Source organism: Phocoena sinus, chromosome 4 (genome assembly GCF_008692025.1).
Source record: "Phocoena sinus isolate mPhoSin1 chromosome 4, mPhoSin1.pri, whole genome shotgun sequence".
Taxonomy (NCBI): Eukaryota; Metazoa; Chordata; class Mammalia; order Artiodactyla; family Phocoenidae; genus Phocoena; species Phocoena sinus.
Genome location: NC_045766.1, coordinates 61,400,745 through 61,420,146, shown reverse-complemented (window position 1 = coordinate 61,420,146; position 19,402 = coordinate 61,400,745). Strand labels below are relative to the sequence as shown.

At 56.5% G+C, this 19,402-nt stretch overlaps 3 protein-coding genes across 7 annotated transcripts in view; 1 reads left to right on the top strand and 2 right to left on the bottom strand.

Moving 5' to 3' along the window:
- The window catches only part of LOC116753032 (endothelin-converting enzyme 2), a 33,319-nt gene extending 32,719 nt beyond the window's left edge, over window positions 1–600 (bottom strand). Inside the window, exon 1 of one of the 2 annotated variants that reach the window (XM_032630454.1) lies at window positions 380–600. In XM_032630454.1, coding sequence (XP_032486345.1) covers window positions 380–575 — 196 coding nt within the window. In that variant the 5' untranslated portion in view covers window positions 576–600. The remainder of the gene's footprint in view (window positions 1–379) is intronic. The other variant, XM_032630455.1, reaches the window with a different exon arrangement.
- A 757-nt stretch (window positions 601–1,357) lies between these two features.
- ALG3 (ALG3 alpha-1,3- mannosyltransferase) lies at window positions 1,358–6,672 on the top strand. Of its 2 annotated transcripts, none has more exons than XM_032630456.1 (9): window positions 1,358–1,564; window positions 3,386–3,485; window positions 3,583–3,730; window positions 3,840–4,000; window positions 4,492–4,612; window positions 5,037–5,242; window positions 5,383–5,459; window positions 6,053–6,197; window positions 6,341–6,672. In XM_032630456.1, the coding sequence occupies exons 1-9, from the start codon at window positions 1,369–1,371 to the stop codon at window positions 6,501–6,503; spliced, it is 1,317 nt and encodes a 438-aa protein (XP_032486347.1). In that variant the 5' UTR covers window positions 1,358–1,368; the 3' UTR covers window positions 6,504–6,672. The 2 variants fall into 2 exon arrangements, with proteins under 2 accessions (XP_032486347.1, XP_032486348.1); XM_032630457.1 differs by having other exon boundaries at window positions 1,358–1,527; window positions 6,341–6,671.
- A 136-nt stretch (window positions 6,673–6,808) lies between these two features.
- VWA5B2 (von Willebrand factor A domain containing 5B2) lies at window positions 6,809–19,123 on the bottom strand. Of its 3 annotated transcripts, none has more exons than XM_032630450.1 (21): window positions 19,027–19,123; window positions 18,308–18,416; window positions 17,958–18,213; window positions 17,703–17,873; window positions 15,599–15,818; window positions 15,269–15,426; window positions 14,611–14,742; window positions 14,304–14,428; window positions 13,746–13,901; window positions 13,202–13,312; window positions 12,913–13,121; window positions 12,713–12,824; window positions 12,078–12,263; window positions 11,048–11,219; window positions 10,648–10,961; window positions 9,938–10,130; window positions 9,480–9,836; window positions 8,084–8,221; window positions 7,900–7,983; window positions 7,582–7,826; window positions 6,809–7,495 (listed from the first exon to the last, which is right to left on the bottom strand). In XM_032630450.1, the coding sequence occupies exons 3-21, from the start codon at window positions 18,094–18,096 to the stop codon at window positions 6,947–6,949; spliced, it is 3,771 nt and encodes a 1,256-aa protein (XP_032486341.1). In that variant the 5' UTR covers window positions 18,097–18,213; window positions 18,308–18,416; window positions 19,027–19,123; the 3' UTR covers window positions 6,809–6,946. The 3 variants fall into 3 exon arrangements, with proteins under 3 accessions (XP_032486341.1, XP_032486339.1, XP_032486340.1); XM_032630448.1 differs by having other exon boundaries at window positions 7,582–7,802; XM_032630449.1 differs by having other exon boundaries at window positions 7,582–7,802; window positions 17,958–18,167.
- Between the last annotated feature and the right edge of the window lie 279 nt (window positions 19,124–19,402).

Sequence of the window (19,402 nt, the reverse complement as noted above, 5' to 3'; positions counted from 1 at the left end):
TTTCGCAGTCCCATTTCTAGAAGTGAATCCGGGGCTCAGAACAGGCTCATGATTTGTCCTAAGTCCTACAGTCAACTAGCGCTGGGACTTGAACTAGTTACTGTGAACTCTCCAGTGCTCGAGGCTGCCTCCCTAGGGTCCGGAAAGGGGTCATGGGTCACCTACCACACTCAGACTCAGAGAGACTGTCTTTCTCCTGGGGGTCCCCGGACTAAGAATCTCTTGGCTCCTGTTTGCCCTGGCTAAATACTGCCGAGATTCTAAAGGTACTGGATCCTGACTTCTGACTGGGGAGTCCTCTGAGAGGGGCAGGCAGGAGCGAGGGGCGGGGCTAGTCCAACCAGCTCCACCTGGGCTGGGCAGCCCCGGCACTACCCACCTAGCACGAGGATACGGTCCTCCGGCCTCAGCTCCGGCTCTAGGAGGTCACGGAAGGAAGAGAAGTCTCCGAACCACTCGTAGGGAGCAGAGTCGGCAGCGTCCCGGTAGCGCTGGTCCCAGTACTGGACCTCGCGGTACCCACAGTTCTTCTCTGGTAACTCCGGCAGCGGCGCCCAGGCCCCAGGACAGGCCATGATTGCGGCTGCCGGGCCTTGAAGGCAACTGGCCCCCACGTCTGGGCGGGGCTTGGCCCCTTATGTAGCCAATTGGAATGGCTGCATATAGGAGGCGGGGCCCTTGTGTCTCCGCCCAGCACCAGCAGTTGCTCAACATAAACACGTGGAACTTCCGTCCTCTGCTAAGCGCTCTTGGAAGAATCCTCCGGGTAGGAAAATAATATCGTCCAGACCCTGAATCCTCTGGATGCGCTGCTCACTAACTTCTGAGAGCCACACTCGTGGTGTCAGACTCACTCCGGCTCGTCATTGCCCCTCTCATATCTTCAGTTTGGCTCCTTCCATTAAGAAGTCTGAAAATTAATGAAACATTCATTTCTTCCTAGTTTTGAGCACCCGAAAGGCTCTGGGGGGTGGCGGGAGTAGCGCGGACAGAGGTCTTGCTCTCCAGGAAAGACTGGCATGAACGCAGATATTACCAACATAGGCGAAGTGTTATGCTAGGCGGGGGAGGTGCGGAGGAGGTGGGGGGCGACATGGCGTGGGCAGGAATGTTACTTTTCTGGGCAAACGTTCGATCCACATTAGCTCTTGTGTGTACTGAGGAGTAAGACTATTCCTGCTCGTATGGAGCATGCAGTCCATCAGGGGAGACATGTGGAAGAAGTAGATTTTAGTGGAGTAAATAAGGACTCCGGCAACTCCAGTCAGCCCTCGGTCCGTTGGGGCACGCGGCGCGGGAAGCGGAACCTAAGTACCAAAGGGTCGGGCTTCCGGGATAGCGGGCCCGCGAGTGCGGCGCACCTTCAAGATGGCGGCAGGCCTGAGGAAACGTGGCCGGGCAGGTCCCGCAGCTCGGGCGGTGGGACTGTGCGGGCAGTGGCTGCGGCGCGCCTGGCAAGAGCGGCGCCTACTGCTGCTGGAACCGCGCTACACGCTGAAGGTGGCCGCCTGCCTCTGCCTGGCGGAGGTGGGCATCACCTTCTGGGTCATTCACAGGGTGGCATGTGAGTGCGCCGAGGGGGAGAGGAGGGTGGGAAGGGGGACCGAACCCCCGACCAAAACTGGGACCCACATTCGGAGCTCAGACTTAGACCCCTGATCCACTCAGTCATCAGTTGCAGACTCGTATCTTTTACCCAAATCCTGCTCCGCGGAGAGCCAAACCCGATCTTAATCCCTCCCAGAAAACCTGGGTCCAAGTTAATGGCTGCTGCTGCTATTTGTCTCTGTGGCTTTGGACACGTCACTTCCCTTGCTGGGTCTCAATCTTCTCATCTGTTCATTTCAGAGGTCTGGAAGTCTCTTCTCAGTGATGGCATTTTCTGACGGTTTGAGTCTTTTGGCATTATTGGTGACTCCTCTCCAGGCTGAAAACACTGGACTTAAGGCTTACTTGCTAAAGACCATTAATTCAGTACATATTTATTGAGTGCTTATTATATGGCTTACACTATGCTAGGTACCAAGGGTATAGTGGTGAAAAAGATAGACACATTTCCTACTTACGTGTGTGGGTCTGGACAAAGATAACAGAAAATTACAACACATCATATTCATCATGATGGTGGTAGACAGGGTGCTATAAAGGACATAGGAGGGCACTTAATGCAGACTTGAGGAGTCAGAGAAGGCTTCCGAGAGAGTCCTCCTCGAAAGATAAGAGCTAGTTCCTTGAGGAAAGAGACAAAAGGGGTGTGTGTGGGGGGGAAGAGTACTCTAGGCAGAGAGAATCCTGTATCAAAGAGCTCCTGTCAAAAGAGAAAGTCTATTTCCTTTGAGGAACTGAAAGAATTTTTTCAGAGCTGGAACACAGAAATCAAGTGAGGGTAGTACTAAGAGATGAGATTGCAGAAGTCGAGACAAGATCATGAAGGAATCTGTAAGCTGTGTTAAGGAGGTAGTTAGCATGGTGGTTAAGAATTTAGAGCTCCATGTGTTCCAATCTCAACTCTACCCTTCCTAGCTCAGTGTTCTTGAGCTAGTCACTTAACCTTATTAATTCATAATTTCATCTTCTAAAAATGGGAAGAATAGAATTTGGTCTTTATCTTAAGAGCCTTGGGGAATCATTGAAGAGTTTTAAGCAGAGAAATGTGATATGATTTCTATTATAGGATGAGCTCTCCGGTTGCAGGGTGGAAAATATATTGTAGTGGGGTGAAAGTGGAAGCTGGGAGCCTAGTTAGGGAGCTCTTGCACCATTGTGGCTAGAGATTATGTTAGGCCCAAATTTGAGTGCATGATAGCAGAGAAGGATGAGATAGTAGAGATATTAAGGATAAAGAATAGGCAGGGGACTTCCCTGATGGCACAGTGGTTGAGAGTCCACCTGCCGATGCAGGGGACACGGGTTCATGCCCCAGTCCGGGAAGATCCCACATGCTGCAGAGAGGCTAGGCCCGTGAGCCATGGCCACTGAGCCTGTGCATCCGGAGCCTGTGCTCCGCAACGGGAGAGGCCACAACAGTGAGAGGCCCGCGTACCGCAAAAAAAAAAAAAAAAAAGAATAGGCAGGACTTGGTGACTGGGGGTTGGAAATGAAAGAAAAGGAAGTATCAAAGGTGTTTCCCAGGTTTGTGACTTGAGCAGCTGAGAGGTTAATGGAACCCAGGAAGGGGAGCAGATTTGGAGTGGAAGGTTATGAGTTCCATTACAGACATGTTTGAGTTTGAGATACCTGGGTTCACCCAGAGAATGTCAGATAGGCCTTTAGAGAAGGGGTTATGATAGAAGTCCCGAGGATGAGCTCGAACTCTGTGCTTTGATGGGCTGAGGCAGAGAAATTCTGAACCTGGAAGTAACCACACCATCCTGTCGTTTTCCAGATACAGAGATTGATTGGAAAGCCTACATGGCTGAGGTGGAGGGCGTCATCAATGGCACCTATGACTATACTCAACTGCGGGGTGACACTGGACCTCTTGTGTGAGTGGGGATCGGCTGTTCAGTGAGGATGGGAGGGGCTGACTGGATGCAAGGCCGGATAGCTTGACCCAGACTCACGTTCTTTCTCCTCTTCCAGGTACCCAGCCGGCTTTGTGTACATCTTCATGGGGCTATACTATGCCACTGGCCGGGGCACTGACATCCGCATGGCCCAGCACATCTTCGCTGTGCTCTACCTGGCCACTTTGCTGCTTGTCTTCTTGATTTACCACCAGACCTGCAAGGTGAGTCCTCACTACCAGGAACAGGGGGCCCCAAACTGGGAGGGCTGGGGAGTGGGGATGGTTCAGGGTTGGTGAGCTGACCTTTTTCCCCACTGTGCCCACCTCTCAGGTACCTCCCTTCGTCTTTTTCTTCATGTGCTGCGCCTCTTACCGTGTCCACTCTATCTTTGTGCTGCGGCTCTTCAACGATCCAGTGGCCATGGTGCTGCTCTTCCTCAGTATCAACCTCCTGCTGGCCCAGCGCTGGAGCTGGGGCTGCTGCTGTTTCAGGTCAACACCCCTCCCTTCTGGCCCCCTCTTTCATTTTCTGTATTCCATCACTTTCTCCCCAATTTTCTGCAGCAGAGGAAGTAAGGGAGTGGCCAGACAGTGTAGGTCAGTTAGGGCCATACTAGGTGAGTCCAGGATGTGTAGAAAGTCTTCACCCCCAGGCCCCCTACACACACACCCTCTTCCCATCCTCTGTTTCCTCCAGACAGCATCTGCTGTTGGAGTTGGTCATTGCACTTTCTAAATACTCAATATATATTTGCTCACTCAGTCTGAGTGTAGAGACAAGGTATGAGCACCCTACTCCCAGCCTTCTCCCAGGCTTCCGTATCCTCCCTCCAGCAGTTCTGAGTATGAGTGCTCACCCTCTGCCTGGAGCTTGCTGGCAGGGGAGGGGAGGAGTTGCTGTGGTGATGGTGGGCTGTACATCTTTGGGTGGAGTGCATGGCCCTGGAGCTGATCTCCACTCTCCTCTCCCCTATCCACTGCAGCCTGGCAGTCTCTGTGAAGATGAATGTGCTGCTCTTCGCCCCTGGGTTACTATTCCTTCTCCTCAGGCAATTTGGCCTCCGTGGGGCCCTCCCCAAGCTGGGCATCTGTGCTGTCCTTCAGGTATTCCCTCCTTACCCTTTCCCCTTTCTAATGAAGTGGAGGCCACTCTGTCTGGCCTCCTTTCATCCTTGAGACTTCCTCAAAGACAAGAGACAGAGTTTTGGAGTTTATTCTGATCTGGGCAGCCACCACCTCTAGGCTTTGGTTTCTTTAGCTGTCAAACAAGGGTGTTGAACTACATGGTCTCTGAGAGTCTTTCTAACTCTGCGCATTTATGACTTGGTGAATCCAAACTTAAAGCACTGTTATTACCTGCTTCTTTGGCCCAAAGCTCTTGTCTGGGTGGGTGAGCCGGCTTTCTTGCTATTCCTAGTAGGAGTTAGGGATCCTCTGAGACCTATACCCTGTTCCCCCTCCTCTCAGTGATTAGCATGAGGCTGAGGGTGAGCCTGGGCAGCTCTGTTGACATCACACCCATCCTCAGGTGGTGCTGGGGCTACCCTTCCTGCTGGAGAACCCCGTCGGCTATGTATCCCGCTCCTTTGACCTTGGCCGCCAGTTTCTCTTCCGCTGGACAGTGAACTGGCGCTTCCTCCCCGAGGCCCTCTTCCTGCATCGTGCCTTCCACCTGGCACTTTTGACTGCCCACCTCACCCTGCTCTTGCTCTTTGCCCTCTGCAGGTGGCACAGGTGAGAAAGGGGAGCAATTTCATGAGCAGACATGGGGGAAGGAGTGAAGGGCCTAGGCCTTAGGGGCTGCATGGGGAGATGTTGAGCTCCGCTTGGCCCACATTGGGGGCTTGATAAATATCTCAATGGCTTCTCCCCAGGACAGGGGAAAGTATCCTGTCACTGCTGAAGGATCCCTCCAAAAGGAAGGTTCCACTCCAGCCCCTCACACCCAACCATATCCTTTAAATCATGGGAAGGTAAGTCTTGCCCTCTCCAGCTGAAGTTGGGGTCCTTGTCAACTAGCCCTGCATGGCTGGTGACCTGGGAGAGGGAAAAGGAGTTAGCAGTAATAGCTACAGGGCCCATTCATAGAGCTCTTACCAATACTGTGCTGAGCACTTTACATATTTAAGCATTTTTTATTCTTTATTCTAAATATTATTGAGTTACCATTATGAGTGCTCACTCTCTGCCTGGTGCTGCCCTAAGAGGTTTACATACATTCTAACATTTAAAGCTCACAAGAGACTCTGTTTTATCCTCACTTTACAGATTTTAAAGATGGGAAAATTAGGGCTTTAAGAAGTTAAGTAATTTGCCAAGGTCACATAGCTAGTAAGTGATGCCTCGTTAGGCGTTAGGGCTCTAGATATTACTGCCTCCACATCAGACTGAGGAATAGGTCCAGAGAGGTTAAGAAACTTGCCCAAAGGTATGCATCTAGGAACAGCAGAGCCAAGGGGCTATCTGACCCCAAAACTTTTGTCCCTCTGCTTTGAAACCTCCCTACCCCTTCTGCTCCTGCCCTTGGCCTTGACCACTGTATACAGATTGTTTCTGCCCTCTTCACCTCCAACTTCATTGGCATCTGCTTCAGCCGCTCCCTTCACTACCAGTTCTACGTCTGGTATTTCCACACACTGCCCTACCTCCTGTGGGCCACGCCTGCACGCTGGCTCACACACCTGCTCAGGTACCAGCTGGGACAACCTGGGGGCGTGGGAAGGGGTAGGGAGCTCCTCATCCCAAGACTGTGACCACGGAGGGGCAGGGGGTGAGCTGAAGTGCTGCAGGCCTAGAACCTGGACGGACCTGGAGCTTATTTCTCATCTCCAGGTTGCTGGTGCTGGGGCTCATTGAGCTCTCCTGGAACACATACCCATCCACGTCCTGCAGCTCTGGTGCCCTGCACATGTGCCATGCTGTCATCCTGCTGCAGCTCTGGCTGGGCCCCCAGCCTTTCCCCAAGACCATCCAGCACAGCAAGAAAGCCCACTGAGATCCATCTCTTCCCCTCCAGTCTATTCTCAGGACCCTGGATGGGGATGGACTGTGTGCCCTTCCCAATAAACTTTATGAAGTCCACTTCTGTGCAGCCTACATGGAGGTACCTGGACCAAGCTGTGAGGGACAGGCACGCAGCAGATAAAGAACTCATTCAGACAGTCCTAAGAGGCACTTTATTGTGTAGGATTTAGGGACTGTGGCTCTCTCCCCTTCTACTGCACTGCACAGAGCTCAGAGGGGAAGGGGCATGGGGCGGAAGGAGCAGGAGAGAGCACAGGCAGGCACTTTCTGTGGGGCAAGAGGATTTGTGAAGGGAATGAGCAGCAGTAGGGGCGGACTGTCACCAGCCCACCCCTTCCCAGCACCAAGAGGCCGGCTCTGGGTGGCAGTGACTTGAGTTTGTTGGGGGGTGCCAGCCAGAGCAACCGGTGACCCTCACATGTTTGCTGGGCTGTAGCACAGCAGGTGCAGCTGCAGGTTCTGGTCCCAGTGGCGCAGCAGCAGGAAGAGACCCCGGGCTGCGGCCTTGAGGTTGGCCAGGTCGAGGCCGTCGGGCAGGTGCTGGGCCCGCAGCCAACAGTCAGCCTTAGCTGCCGCCAGTTCCCACTCACCGAAGGCCGCGGCACAGCGGTGCTCCAACCACGCAAGCGCCACAGCAGTGGCCCAAGTCCGGCCCCGCAGGTCGGCACCACCAGGCCCTTCCGCCCCCTCCGAGGCCTCGGTGTCTGAGCCCCGGCCACTGTCCACCTGGCCTGGACCCTCGGAGCCCGAGCTGGGGGATGGGCTGCAAGAGGCCGTGGCACTGTCACCCTGGCCAGCACCATGGCCTAGAAGTGCCCAGGGAGAGGAGGCCGAGGTGGGGCTAAGGCTGGTGCGATGCGCAGCGAAGGGCGAGGCGCGGCACAGGCGCTCCCGCGGGATGCGCACTGCTGCGCAGAAGGGCGCGTCTAGGCGGAAGGAGCCAGGTGCCTCCTGCAGGCGCACCTGAGGAGAGAGGAGGTGGGGGGAGAATCGAGCTGAGACAGCGCCCTGGCCCTGGCAGCGCCACCCTCCACCTCCCGAGTCCTCACCAAGGGCAGGTAGTCATGGTTGCTGCCTTCACTGTTGCTGTCACTGGCTTGGCCCGTGTTGGGGCTGCAGAGTCTATTGCTGTCTGGGCCTCTGGCCTTCTGACGGCCCAGGCTGAGCCGAGAGGGAGGCTCGGGGGGCAGACGATGAGGACCTCTGATGGGGGCTGCGCGGTCCCCCAAAGCAGAACTGGAGTTGCCAATTTGGTCCGGCTCCCAGCCGCCTGCCAGAGAGCCTCCCTTAAGTCCTGAACTGGAGCCATTCAGTGGTGGTCCCTAAGCCTGGTTGGTCCCTACCATTTACCCAAATTTGAGTGTTACCTTTAGAGTGGACGGCTGTGGGCAGAGGAGCTGCATCTAGATGACCTTGAGAGGCAGGAGGGGTGCCTGGGGGTTCGGCTGGCTCTGCAGGGGCACAGAAGACAGGGGTGGGGTATGTCTCAGAGGGTGGCCAGTGAGATGGGAACCCGCACCTGGGAGGTCACCTGGAAGGGACCTTACCTACCTGAACTGTGCACCTGCAGGGCTGAAGGTAGGACCTCTCTGGTGGTAGCATCCACAGCTACAGGGCAGGTGAAGCAGGAAGGGGCAGAGCTGACCTTGCTTGTCTGAAGGGCTCGGAGCCAGGGCCTCCGGGCATGACCTGCAAAACCAAGGGGCCGGGCTTCCCTGGTGGCGCAGTGGTTTAAAATCTGCCTGCCAATGCAGGGGACATGGGTTTGAGCCCTGGTCCGGGGAGATCCCACATGCCGCTGAGCAACTAGGTCCGTGAGCCACAATTACTGAGCCTGCGCATCTGGAGCCTGTGCTCTGCAGCAAGAGAGGCCGCGATAGTGAAAGGCCCGCGCACCGCGATGAAGAGTGGCCCCCACTTGCCGCAACTAGGGAAAGCCCTCGCACAGAAACGAAGACCCAACACAGCCATAAATAAATAAAATTTAAAAAAACAAAAAACAAACCAAGGGGCCACATGTTGACTGGGAGGGGGGGTGTGCTCCCAGCACCCACTCTCTACAAAGGGCTTCACAGAAAAAATCTCAGTGCTCCCATAGCTTCTCCCTCTGTACACATTTTTGGGTTTTTTTGGCCGTGCCTCCAGGCTTGCGGGATCTTAGTAGTTCCCCGACCAAGGATTGGACCTGGGCCCCAGCAGTGAAAGCACCGAGTCCTAACCACTGGACCACCAGGGAATTCCCAGCCTTCTGTCCACTTTTGAACAGAGTGGAGTTCCTTCTTGGGGTCAGCTCAGATTCCTCAGCTTTGACAAGAAGTGGTTAGGCTGAACACTCAACCACATTGTACCAGGACTAGGCCCCCGGCCACCTACAAATTCAACATTCTGGATACAGCCCAGAGGAGGCATTGACTGTGGTACCTTTTCCATCTGCTCATTTCAGCACTGCCCAACAGAACTTCCTGCAATGATGGAAATGTTCTACATCTGCATGATCCAGTATAGTAGCCACTAGTCCCATGTGCCTATTAAGCATTTGAAGTGTGGCTAGTGCAACTGAAGAACTGACATTTTAACTTTATTTAATTTTAATAATCTTCCTAAATGACAGATTTGTTTTTATGTTATGGGCACTGTGAATCATTACAAGATGAAATTCCCTCTCTGTTGGCTGCTAGGAAGCTTGCCAGTTTGGGGTCCCATGCTTGCAAGGGCACAAAACCTCATGGTGTGCATCTTTGATATAATCTCATTCTCTGCTTCCTTTTATTATCCCTTTTTTCCCCATTGCCCTGCTAATTTTTTTTTCTTAACAATGTGGGTGAGCCGCCTCAAATCACTTGTGAGCAAGGTGAGGTATAGCGAGTGACCCCACAGACCTATGCCTCTGCCACTCTCTGTCCCATAAAGGCTCCTTGAGCCCTGACTGGGGCCACCAGCAACTCACCCCGGTCAGCCCTGGTCTCGCCCCGTCCTCGGAGAGCCAGCTGCTCGTTGTCCCGGACCACAGAAGCCGCTGTCAGTCGATGGAGTGCTTGGTCCCAAGCATTTCCGCTTTCAGGGGGTGACGGAGGCAGTGAGCCAGCATCCCTAGGCCCCCACAGCATCTCCAGCCCAACGCCCACCTCCCAGCTCATAGGCTGCTCCCCGCACAGGGCCCGGATCACCACATGGCAGCGCGGAGGCTGGGGATGCAGTGGTATTGCTGGAGGGGCCAACTCCCCACTGGGGGGAACAGCCGTGAACAAGAAGGATGGTTCCATCAACATGTCCCAGTCCATGGGGGCTGGGGAGAGCAGGTTTCCTGGGGAGAGACGATGGTAGGAGCAGGGGCAGTGGGGTGCCCTGGGCTCCACCTCCCCAAGGTCTACTTGGTGTCAGAACCCGGCTCCCCATAACCCTTACCTGAGTCATCCAGGCCCTGTCCCAGCAGCTGCCCTGGCTCAGGGCCTGGCCCATCTGGTGCTACACCCAGAGAGGGAGATGGCCGGAGATGGCCAGGGACTGAGTTCACCCGGCCTGGGGGTGATGAGAGGCTTCGGCCAGTTAGAGCTGCTCTGCGTCGACGGCCCAGCACCTCAGCACTGAAGGCCCCAGTCTGCATGTGTGAAGGTGGTGGGGGGGTCCAGTGGTCAAGGAATGCAGAGCTCCTGGCCATCAGACATACATACACAGCTGGCCACATGCCCCTTTGTCTGGAACCCTGGATGGCTGCTTACCACCCTTAGGGGTGAGGCCAGACTCCTGGCGCCTGACCCGCTTCCCATCGTCATCTCACTCCATGCCTATGTCTCAGTTGAGGTTATTGCTTGTCTGTTTTTATTCATGTCTTCTCCCGTTCTGCCTAGCTAACTTCTTATTCTTCCAGAGGTGCCTCTTGCTTTCCTGACTCCCTCAGACAGGGTTAGTCACCTTGACTCTGAACCCCCATAAAGCCACATCCCTGTGCTCATCAATGTATGTTGCATGGTATCATCACTATACATTATACCATCATTACCCATCTATTTCCTCAGGTAGACTTAAGAGTAACCACTGCACAATTTATGGCATACAGCCAATGGTCAATAGATATTTGCTGGATACATGGTAGATGGATGTGGATTGAATCTCACCTTGACTGGAGCCAGTGGGGGTGGAGGCAGAGGGCAGGAGTGGGAGCCAGCAGATTCTCCCCAGGCCAGGCTGCGGCAGCCCTGCTGAGAAGGGGGATCCAGGGGAGCACTGCCTTCGGGGGACCCAGGGCCCTGGGAGACAGGGGACTCGCTGCTGCCTATGGAGCCTGGGCCTGGCTCTGGGCTGGCAGAGCAGTGGGTAAGCACATACTGCTCCCGGATGTACGAGGACTGGAAGATGCGGCGCCATATGGCTGTGTCAGAAGAGGGGTTAGGTCCAGGGTCCGTGACTGGGTCTGTCAGAGCATCAGTACCTATTGGGAGGCAGGAGAATAGATCCCAGCCCTGGCCCCTCCCACTGCCCACTCCTCCTCCAACACACATACACTCAGGCACTCACTCCGATCTGAGTCCCCAGCAGCCCACGGGCTGGACAGCTCTGCTGACACAGTGCCTGTTCCCAGTGGCTCTGAGGTGCCAGTGGGCTCAGTGCCAGGGCTGGTGGCAGATGGTGCTTCCTCTGGGGATGGGAACACGGAGCTGCCCAAGCTCTGCCAGCCAGGCTCTTGGCCCTGGAGAGGGATAGACATTGGGGGAAAAAAAACAACAACTGATTATAGTTATACACTACCTCTTTCCAAACAGGATTTAAGATGACTCACTGCAAGAGGCGATAAAGATAATAAACCAGAAGTGAAAGCCCAGTACTAAGGAAAGAGGAAGCATACATGCTGACCATCGGGTTACTAGAGATGCTGTGGCTGAGCTTCAGGTTTGGCCCTGAGCTTCCTGGCAGCCAGGGAAAAAGACAAACAGTCCATTATACAGCTCTCCTGATCAAAAAGTAGGAAGCATGCTTGGTTCTAGAGAGATAAAGCTTTTCATAATAAAAATAACAATCATTTATCCAACTCCTCCTATGTGTCAAGTATCCTATCAAGAGCACACATGTTATGACTTCTAATTACAACCTTATGAAAAAAATCAGTACAAGGAAATGGGCTCAGAGAGGTTAAGTGACTTGTCCAAAATCAAATAGTTAGTACATGGCAGAGTTGGGATTTGAGATTTCATTTAGACAATCTCTGTCTGTCCCTGAATGTTACAGGAAATAACCCAGATGGTGCTTTTTGCAGGCACTGTGTGAAGTAATGAGCAAGTTTCAACAAAAACCTTGAAACTAATGCTGGCGCTGTTCCCTGTAACTGGGTGCTTTAGTGACCAAGGGTAGCACTTTACAGGACAGCCTGTCCTGAGGGAGGCAGGCTGCAGTCACCTTGAGGGACCCAGTATCGTCTCTAAGGAGGTCTAGTGGGTAGCAGTAGGAGCGTTTGGCAGAGAGAGGCACAGGGAATAGGAAATGGGTTTTGAAGAGATGCAGGGGCTTCAGCCATCCCAGGCCCACCTCCCACACCCCAGCCCAGGCTTACCCCTAGGGGGCGGGACCGGAAGCCATCCACCCTGAAGAGTGAGCAGTAACCGAGCAGCTGGTCCCCAGGATAGAGCGCTGGGATCTCCCGGGGCGTCAGCAGTGCCTCCACCGCATCGGGCACAAACCAGTCCACAGAGATGTCGCTCAACGCGGGCTCCAGTGCTTTCCGCAGGGCTTGCACCAGCTGTGAGGAGTGACCAGAGGGAGGCCATGGGAGAGAAAGAGGTGCCACACAGCCAACAGAGTGGGAAGGCTGCCCTTCTGCTGATGCCATCTACCCAGCCCCTGGCTGAGGGGAGCAGGGTCCGGCTGGGGTTGGGGGAAGGAATGGAGGTAGGAACAAGCAAGGGGACTGAGTGTTCAGTGCTCAGGGCTCGGTGCTTCTCCTGGCCTGAACTGTGCCACGTGGATAAGGCAAGACTTTTCAAAGATATGGCTTAGTACCCGGACAAAACTGAGAGCAAGATTTGGGGAGCAGTCAGAGGCCATGTCCCCCACACTTCCAGCCTCCTGCAGCACCCCACAGCAGGGTGCCTGGAGACCCCACGACCTGACCAGGTTCTGTTTCAGACTCAGTGCAACTTGGGAGGAGGACTTAGACGACTAGGGAACAGGGCCCAGGCTCAAGCTCACCATGGGCTGCAGCCTTTCCCCAGGCCTCAGGAAGTAGGCCTGGCCCCTGCTGAGGGCAGACAGACCCTGCAGCAGCTGGCGGCAGGCAGGCCCCAGCCCAAAGGAGAAGCACCTGACAAGAGAAGGGGAGCAGCCGTGACCTTCCGGAGCCTCTTTGGGAGGCCAATCTCAGGATCCTGCCTCTGCCCACTCCATCCTACCTGGCTGCCCCCCTGTGCCACCTCATGAGCTCCAGGGTTTGGTGGGTCGCAGCAGCCATGGGCGAGGCAGCAGTGAGCAGGAACAGCTGCCGAGGGTAGGCCCTGTGCTGGGGCTGCCCAAGGGCCCAGTCCAGCGCAGACCTCACGTCCGGCGGGCCGCCCGCAGCCTGCAGCATCTCAATGCTCTCGCAGATCAGCTTCACAGCTTCCTGGAGGAAAAGGACATGGGCTGGGCCACACTGGCTGAGACGCCTCTGGCTAGGCCACCAAAGCTCCGGGCCACACTCACGTCACTGCAAGGCCGGCTCTCTGGGAAGAGGGGCTGCACCAATGTGCCAAACGTGGCCAGGTTGATGAGCGTCTGGGGCGGGAGCGACTTCACAGCCAAAACGAGGGCATCCTGGGGAGAGCCAGGGAGGGCAGGGTGAGGTAGGCCCCACTGGCACCGGTAGAGAACAAGGGATGCCAGATTGCTTGCTTTCTCCAGGCCGTGTGTAAAATGAGGGGTAATCTGGGTGAGGCCCTGTGTGTGTGAGATTGTGAGTGAGACCCTGGCATGTGAGGGAGACTCTGTATGAGAGATGATTGTGTATGTGACCCTGGAGGTGTATGTGAATCCTTGGGTTTGAGATTTGGTGTGACTGAATGTAACTTTACATATGAAAGAGGCTCTTGGAATCTGGGAGAAATGCATGTATGTATGAGCATGAGAAGGAGAGAGAGGTGTGTGTGTGTGTGTGTGTGTGTGTGTCTTCGGGAGGCTGCCCCCCAGCCCACCTCAGACCCACTGCTGCACCTAACCCCAGGCCTGCCCACACCGTGCTCCCACAGGCCTTGTGTGCCATGCTGCTGCCATCCAACAGGAAGAGGAGCTCCCGAGTAGCTGTGCCCAGGTGTCCAGGCTTGGAGCTCAGGTCCGGGCAGAAGCTGAGCACCAGCACGGGGTTCAGCAGGATGTCCTTGTGGAAGCGTCGCTGCAGGAACCACACCTGAGCACGGGAGCCGCAAGTCATCCTGGGCCAGGCTGAGTGCAGCTCCGACCTAGGCTGGCAGCAGGACCTAGCCCCGGAGACTTTTTCAATCCAGTCCACCCAGAGGGGGCACCCTTTTGTAGTCATCTGAATAAAAGCAAGGGCAGAGACAAGTGGCTGTCCTCTGCCTAGGTCAGTCCTACCCCCAATCCTCCGAGACACGTTCCAGGGACACTTGAGTGGGCCCTCCTGTGAAAATACTCATCAGTCCTCTGGGAGGGTAGTGGCAGCTACTGAGAGCTCCTGCTGAGAGCAGAAGCCCCCTGCCCATCCCAACGTAAGCCTGCTCGCCTTCTCCTCCTGCACTAACACAGCCAGAAGTGGGACCAGGGGCCAGGCCAGGACCCCAGGCAGCCATACCTGCCGGTCCCCCTCACTGTCCCTTCGCTGCAGCCTCTGGAAATCCCGGCGGGCCCTCACCTGGGCCTCATATTCTGCTGAGCTCAGGCTGCCGGCCTCCAGCATCAGGTGTGGCTGGTGGGGCTCTGGGGAGAAGGGGACACAGCTCTGTCAGGGAAGTCCCTGTCTCTAGACCCCAACTGCTCAGGCCCACTGTCCTGGGAGAACTTTGCCGGTCCGGCCTCCCTGTACCACCAGGCCCACCCTCACAAATGAGGTGGTCCTGAAGCAGGTCAGAGCTGGCCTACTGTGTGTCCCAGTCTCTCACCACTGGGGTGCAGCAGGATCTCCAAGGCCCGGTCGCAGTGGTGGCCCTCTGCCAGTGTGACACAGATGGTGGCTGCAGAGCTGGCATGAGGGGGAGCATCTGCCCGCAGAGCATGAGAGGGGCTCTCCAGGCCTGAGGGATGTAGAGGCAGGGAGAGGTGATAATTGCCCCACCCCAAGCCAGTACTAAGAGCACAACTATCACCTTCCTAGGCAAGAGTGCTGGGGGCCGGGATCATGGCTGATTGAGCTCAGCTCTCAGAGTCCAAGCTATGGAGTGGGCAAGCGGGGATTTACCTGCTTTCATGGACTGGGAGCAGAATTCCCAGGTGCATCCTGCCTGGCCAAACAGTTCTATATCAACCAACTGCTGATTTAATGTCCTGGTCCACCTCGTGCACAAGAAAACTCAAATTCATCACTTGGACTGGTCTCATTGTAAGCATCCCTCTTCTCATTGGCGAGTGGAGTGGGATATAAATAAATGACACCGACAAACCTAGGGGTGTGTTTGTTGTGTGGAAGTGGCCAGGGGGTGATCCCACTGTGAGACTAGAGGTTCCTAAGGCTTAGGTCCCTGTCTTCTTTTTGTCCTGTGTTCCTCCCATCCCTGAGCCTTCAGTTATTTCCCAGTCACCTATGCTGGGAGGGGCACCCACCTGCGAGCAGGCATGGCCCAGTCACCAGCATCTCGAAGGAGAAGGTGTATGGGGCCGGGCAACGGGCAGGGCCTGAGAACACGTCCAGAGGGGCAGCTGGCTCCTCCCAGGCCAGCCCATCCCCCTCAGGGCTGCCCATTCCGAAGCAGCTGGTGGGGCTGGAAAGGAACACAAGGAGGGTCACTACCAGGGCCCCTAGCCCCTCTGGCTGACTGGCCTCAGCCCTTCCCCACCCTGCCCATCCCCCGGGGCACCCTGCCAAAGCCCCCTCACCCGCACTAGACCCAGAGAAGCCGAGGGAGGGACGAAGAGAATCACCATAGGCCCAACCTGTCGTCACAGAGCCCCGGAGGCCTGGGGGGCCCCAGCGGGCCTGGCGGGGCCAGAGGGGTGAGCACGGAGGGCAGGGCCACGCACAGCACCCCGTCAGGCCTGGAGGGCAGCTCCCGGCTGCTGCGCAGGGTCACTGTCATGGTGCCGGCTGCGGCGATGAGGCCTGTGGGCAGCACCAGTGTGGACCGGGCCTGGGCCAGATCCAAGACAAGATGACCTATGATGAGTGAGGAAAGGGGTCAGAGGGGGCTGGAAGCAGACGAGATGGGAGAATCTGGGGGTGGGAGCAGGCACTGAATCAGGGGAGCTTGGGCAAGGAGGATTTTGTGAGGTTGGAGGGATGCTGGGCTAATGCACTGGTGATGCAGGATGGAGGCATGAGATGAACGATGGTTGAAGGAGAGGGAGGTTGATGGTAGAAGGAGCTGGCTGTCATTAGGAAAGGCAGCAGTGACATCACTGCTAATAGAGGGCTGAGGAGAAGGGGGCATGTCCACACCACCCCTAAGGTCCTGGGGGACTCATACCCTCCACCTCTCTTTCTTTACCTGCTCCAGCGTGTTCAACCCTTGGGCCTCATCTTCCTAAAGAACCCTCGCTGACATCTCCCATAGCCTGGTACCCACCTGCTCACAAATTCCCCACTCATGAACAGTCACGGACTCCCCACTGCCCACTAGGTGTGGCTCCAGAATTTTCTACCCAAGAGGAATTCAGGAACTGTAATCTATTTGGAAGCTAGCTAGAGGACACTTACATACCAAGCACATCATTTTACTTAGATCTCGGTTTGTTTGGGCACGGGTGGAGCCATGGGCATCACCACTGCTGCTAAAGGGAAAATGGCCAGGTGTATACAGTGATGGTCAAGGCCCTACATGGTCTGGCCCCAGACTACCTTTACAGCCCTACTTCACCTCATTTCTCCACAATAATCATTTACCCATTCTTTTGAAAAATACTTGCTGAATAAATGAAGGGAAGAAAAAATTGGAAGGAAAAAAAGGAAGGTAAGAAGGAAGAAAGGGGCTTCCATCCCAGGCAGCTGAGGCTTGGGACAGTCTGATACAGTGAAGAGAGCACAGTGTCAGGTTTTGAGTCTCCACTCTGTGATTTCTAATTCTATCCTTTGGTAACTCTCTTGTTTAGAGGAGCCTTGGTTTCCTCATTTATAAAATGGGGGTCATAATTATATGTCAAGGACTGCGGTGAGGAATGAATGAGATGATATACATGAAGCATCCAATGTTTAAGAGACTGCTGCTGTTACTTTTGTCACCTATAAAAGGGGGAAGGAGAACAACACTTGCATTACATACCTCTCTGGATTCATATGAGGTGACATCAGTGACTGGGCTTTGTCAACTGTGAATCACTATAAACATGAGGTATTTTATTACCATCACCCAGTATAACTTACTTCGAAACCTTTGCTTACACGATTGCCCCTGCCTGGGGTGCCTTTCCTCTCCTCTCCATATCACTACATCCAACCCTTCCTTTCAGTCAAATGCTGGCTCCACTTCCTTCTGGAATTTTCCTGAGGCCTCAGCCTAGAGCTCACTCTGGCCTCTACCTGCTGGGCTTGTGCCAACTCTCAACACCACTGAATTCTGTTCCTCTTCTCACCCAGATGGTAAATCCCATGTGCAGGAATCAAGTGAATGTACAGATAAATAAAGGAATGAAGTGCAAGCCAGAAAACCTAGCAGAGGGGTGGGCGTCCATCCCCTCACCCAGCACTCACTGATCCTCTTTGTGCTACATTTTGTGCCAGATGCTGGGATTCTGGGACTCCGAGATGACCAAAACCCCGTCCCAGGCTCAGGAGCTAAAGCTCCAGGGGGAGAGAGAGACGTGTGGACTGCCTGCCTTGTCTATCTACCTGGCTGCAAACCTCGGGTCAGGCCTGGTTCACATTCCCCCAGCACCTGGCCCACGTCAGGGGCCCAGTCCTCGACTGTGGAATAAAGGGATGAATCAATGAATGAAAAAAACAGTGGCTGGAGGGGGGACAGAGAGGGGCGGGATGCAGAGCGGGTGCAGGAACTAAAGTGCGGCTGCTTTCAGGGAGATGGGGCGGGAAGCGCCCTGGACTCACCCTGCGCACAGCGGCGGGGTGTTGAGGCCCCCAGTGCGGGGCCCACCGCGCGGCAGCAGGCGTCCTGCGAGCGGCGCCGGCTCTGCAGCTGGAAGGAGACGCGCCGTCCGGCGGCCTCCGCCTCGAAGCCCGAAACCACTTCGGCCTCGGCCAGCGGGTACACAAACACGCCTGGGGCGGGAGGGGGGCACAGGCGATGTCGGACCTTGCTAGGCTTGCGCTGGCCACCACCCTGTGCCCCCGCCCGGGCCTCACCGTCCACAGGCTGCGGCTGTGGGTTGTGGTAGGTGAGCCGGGCCCGCAGGCTGAGGCAGGGTCCATTGGCGCAGGCCCGAACCCAGGAGTCCGTGAGCGGCAGCGGCGTCCAGCTGGAGGGGCAGTACAGGCCGGGCATGGTGCCTCTGGTGGAGGGGGTGCTCGATGAGGGGCGCGCGGCGTGAGTTCAGGGCGTTCCGCCCCACCCTCCTGAAAGCAGGCGGGGAGGCTCTAACTCCGGCGCTGGGACGCGGACCTGCAGGGGGCGCGAGGCTGAGCCCGGCCCGGCGGACAGGTGGCGAGGGGAGGGAGGCAGCGGGGGTGGCGGGATGGGCATCTTCGCCGGTTACCTGGGAAGCCGGGGCGGAGCGCAGCTCCAGGCAGCACGGGGACCCGGGGAGCGGAGGGTTAATGTTTAACTGGAGCTACGGGCGCCCAGCAGTCCCGCCGCCGGCTCCTCTAGGGGCGGGGGGGGGGGGGGGAGGTAGTGTCGCAGCTGTTCCATCACACCCTCCCGGGCCTCACCGCCACCCCAGTACCTGCCGGCCCCCCGGGGCTCCCCGCGGCTGCCAGCTGTTGGAAGTGGCGCGGGTGGAGAGATGGAAGATGCTCTGGGTGGGGAGCAAGGGTTTAAAGGGCCAGCATCCTTCTGTGTGTCCCCAGCCCAGCAAGGGATAGAAGGGGCGGGGTGGGACGGGGAGCCGAAGGGCCGCAGTCCCTCTCTCTCTCTCTCTCTCTCTCTCTCTCTCTCTCTCTCTCTCTCTCTCTCGGGCTCCTCAACTGACAGGGGCGCTGAGACGGGCTGCAGGCCGGAGTGGAGGGGATTGGGTTGGGAAGAACGAGATGGGAAGCGAAAGGAGGGGGTCTTACGGAGGTAAGACCCGGAGAGGTGTTGGGTAGAGGGATTAGTTGGCATCCGTCCAGGGCACCTCTCCCCATCCTGGCAGAAGTGATCTGGGATTGGGAAGGGGGGCTGAAGTCGCCGCCGCCCGCACAGCCGAACTGTCTATGGATGCTGCGGGCTGGGTCTGGGGATCGTCCCCCTCCCCTCAGGCAGCCCCAGCCTCACCGTCGCGTCCGCTGCGGAGTTCTGGGCGCCACGACGGGACCAGGATAGGTGGTGCCGCCTCTGCGACCCGGTCCACATTCAGTCCGGACACCTGCCGGGCGCCCGCCGCGACCGCTCTGAGTCCGCCCAGGGGCGTCGGCCCGGTGGGTGCTGGTCCCGCCCCCGCTCGGAAGGCGGCCCCTCCAGCTGGCCTTGGCCCCGCCTGTCGCTGCGGCGGGGCTGCTGCTCCCCGCCGCCTTCGGGCGCGGTACCGCCTCCGCGCCAGCGCCGGCAGCTCCAGCCAGACCAGGCGCCGCAGTGCAGGAACCGCGTCCTCGCCCCGCGCAGCCCCCACCAGTGCGGGGCGGAGGCCTTCGAGGCCCCACCCTTTCCGTCC

Excerpts from the sequence above, each read along its gene's own strand:
- ALG3 (XM_032630456.1), top strand. The coding sequence starts at position 1,369 with ATGGCGGCAGGCCTGAGGAAACGTGGCCGGGCAGGTCCCGCAGCTCGG. Across the intron at positions 3,486-3,582 it reads GGTGACACTGGACCTCTTGT|GTACCCAGCCGGCTTTGTGT; the intron begins GTGAGTGGGGAT and ends CTCCTCTTCCAG. Across the intron at positions 3,731-3,839 it reads TTTACCACCAGACCTGCAAG|GTACCTCCCTTCGTCTTTTT; the intron begins GTGAGTCCTCAC and ends CCCACCTCTCAG.
- VWA5B2 (XM_032630450.1), bottom strand. The coding sequence starts at position 18,096 with ATGCCCGGCCTGTACTGCCCCTCCAGCTGGACGCCGCTGCCGCTCACG. Across the intron at positions 17,874-17,957 it reads ACAGCCGCAGCCTGTGGACG|GCGTGTTTGTGTACCCGCTG; the intron begins GTGAGGCCCGGG and ends CTCCCGCCCCAG. Across the intron at positions 15,427-15,598 it reads CCGGGGCTCTGTGACGACAG|CCCCACCAGCTGCTTCGGAA; the intron begins GTTGGGCCTATG and ends GTTCCTTTCCAG.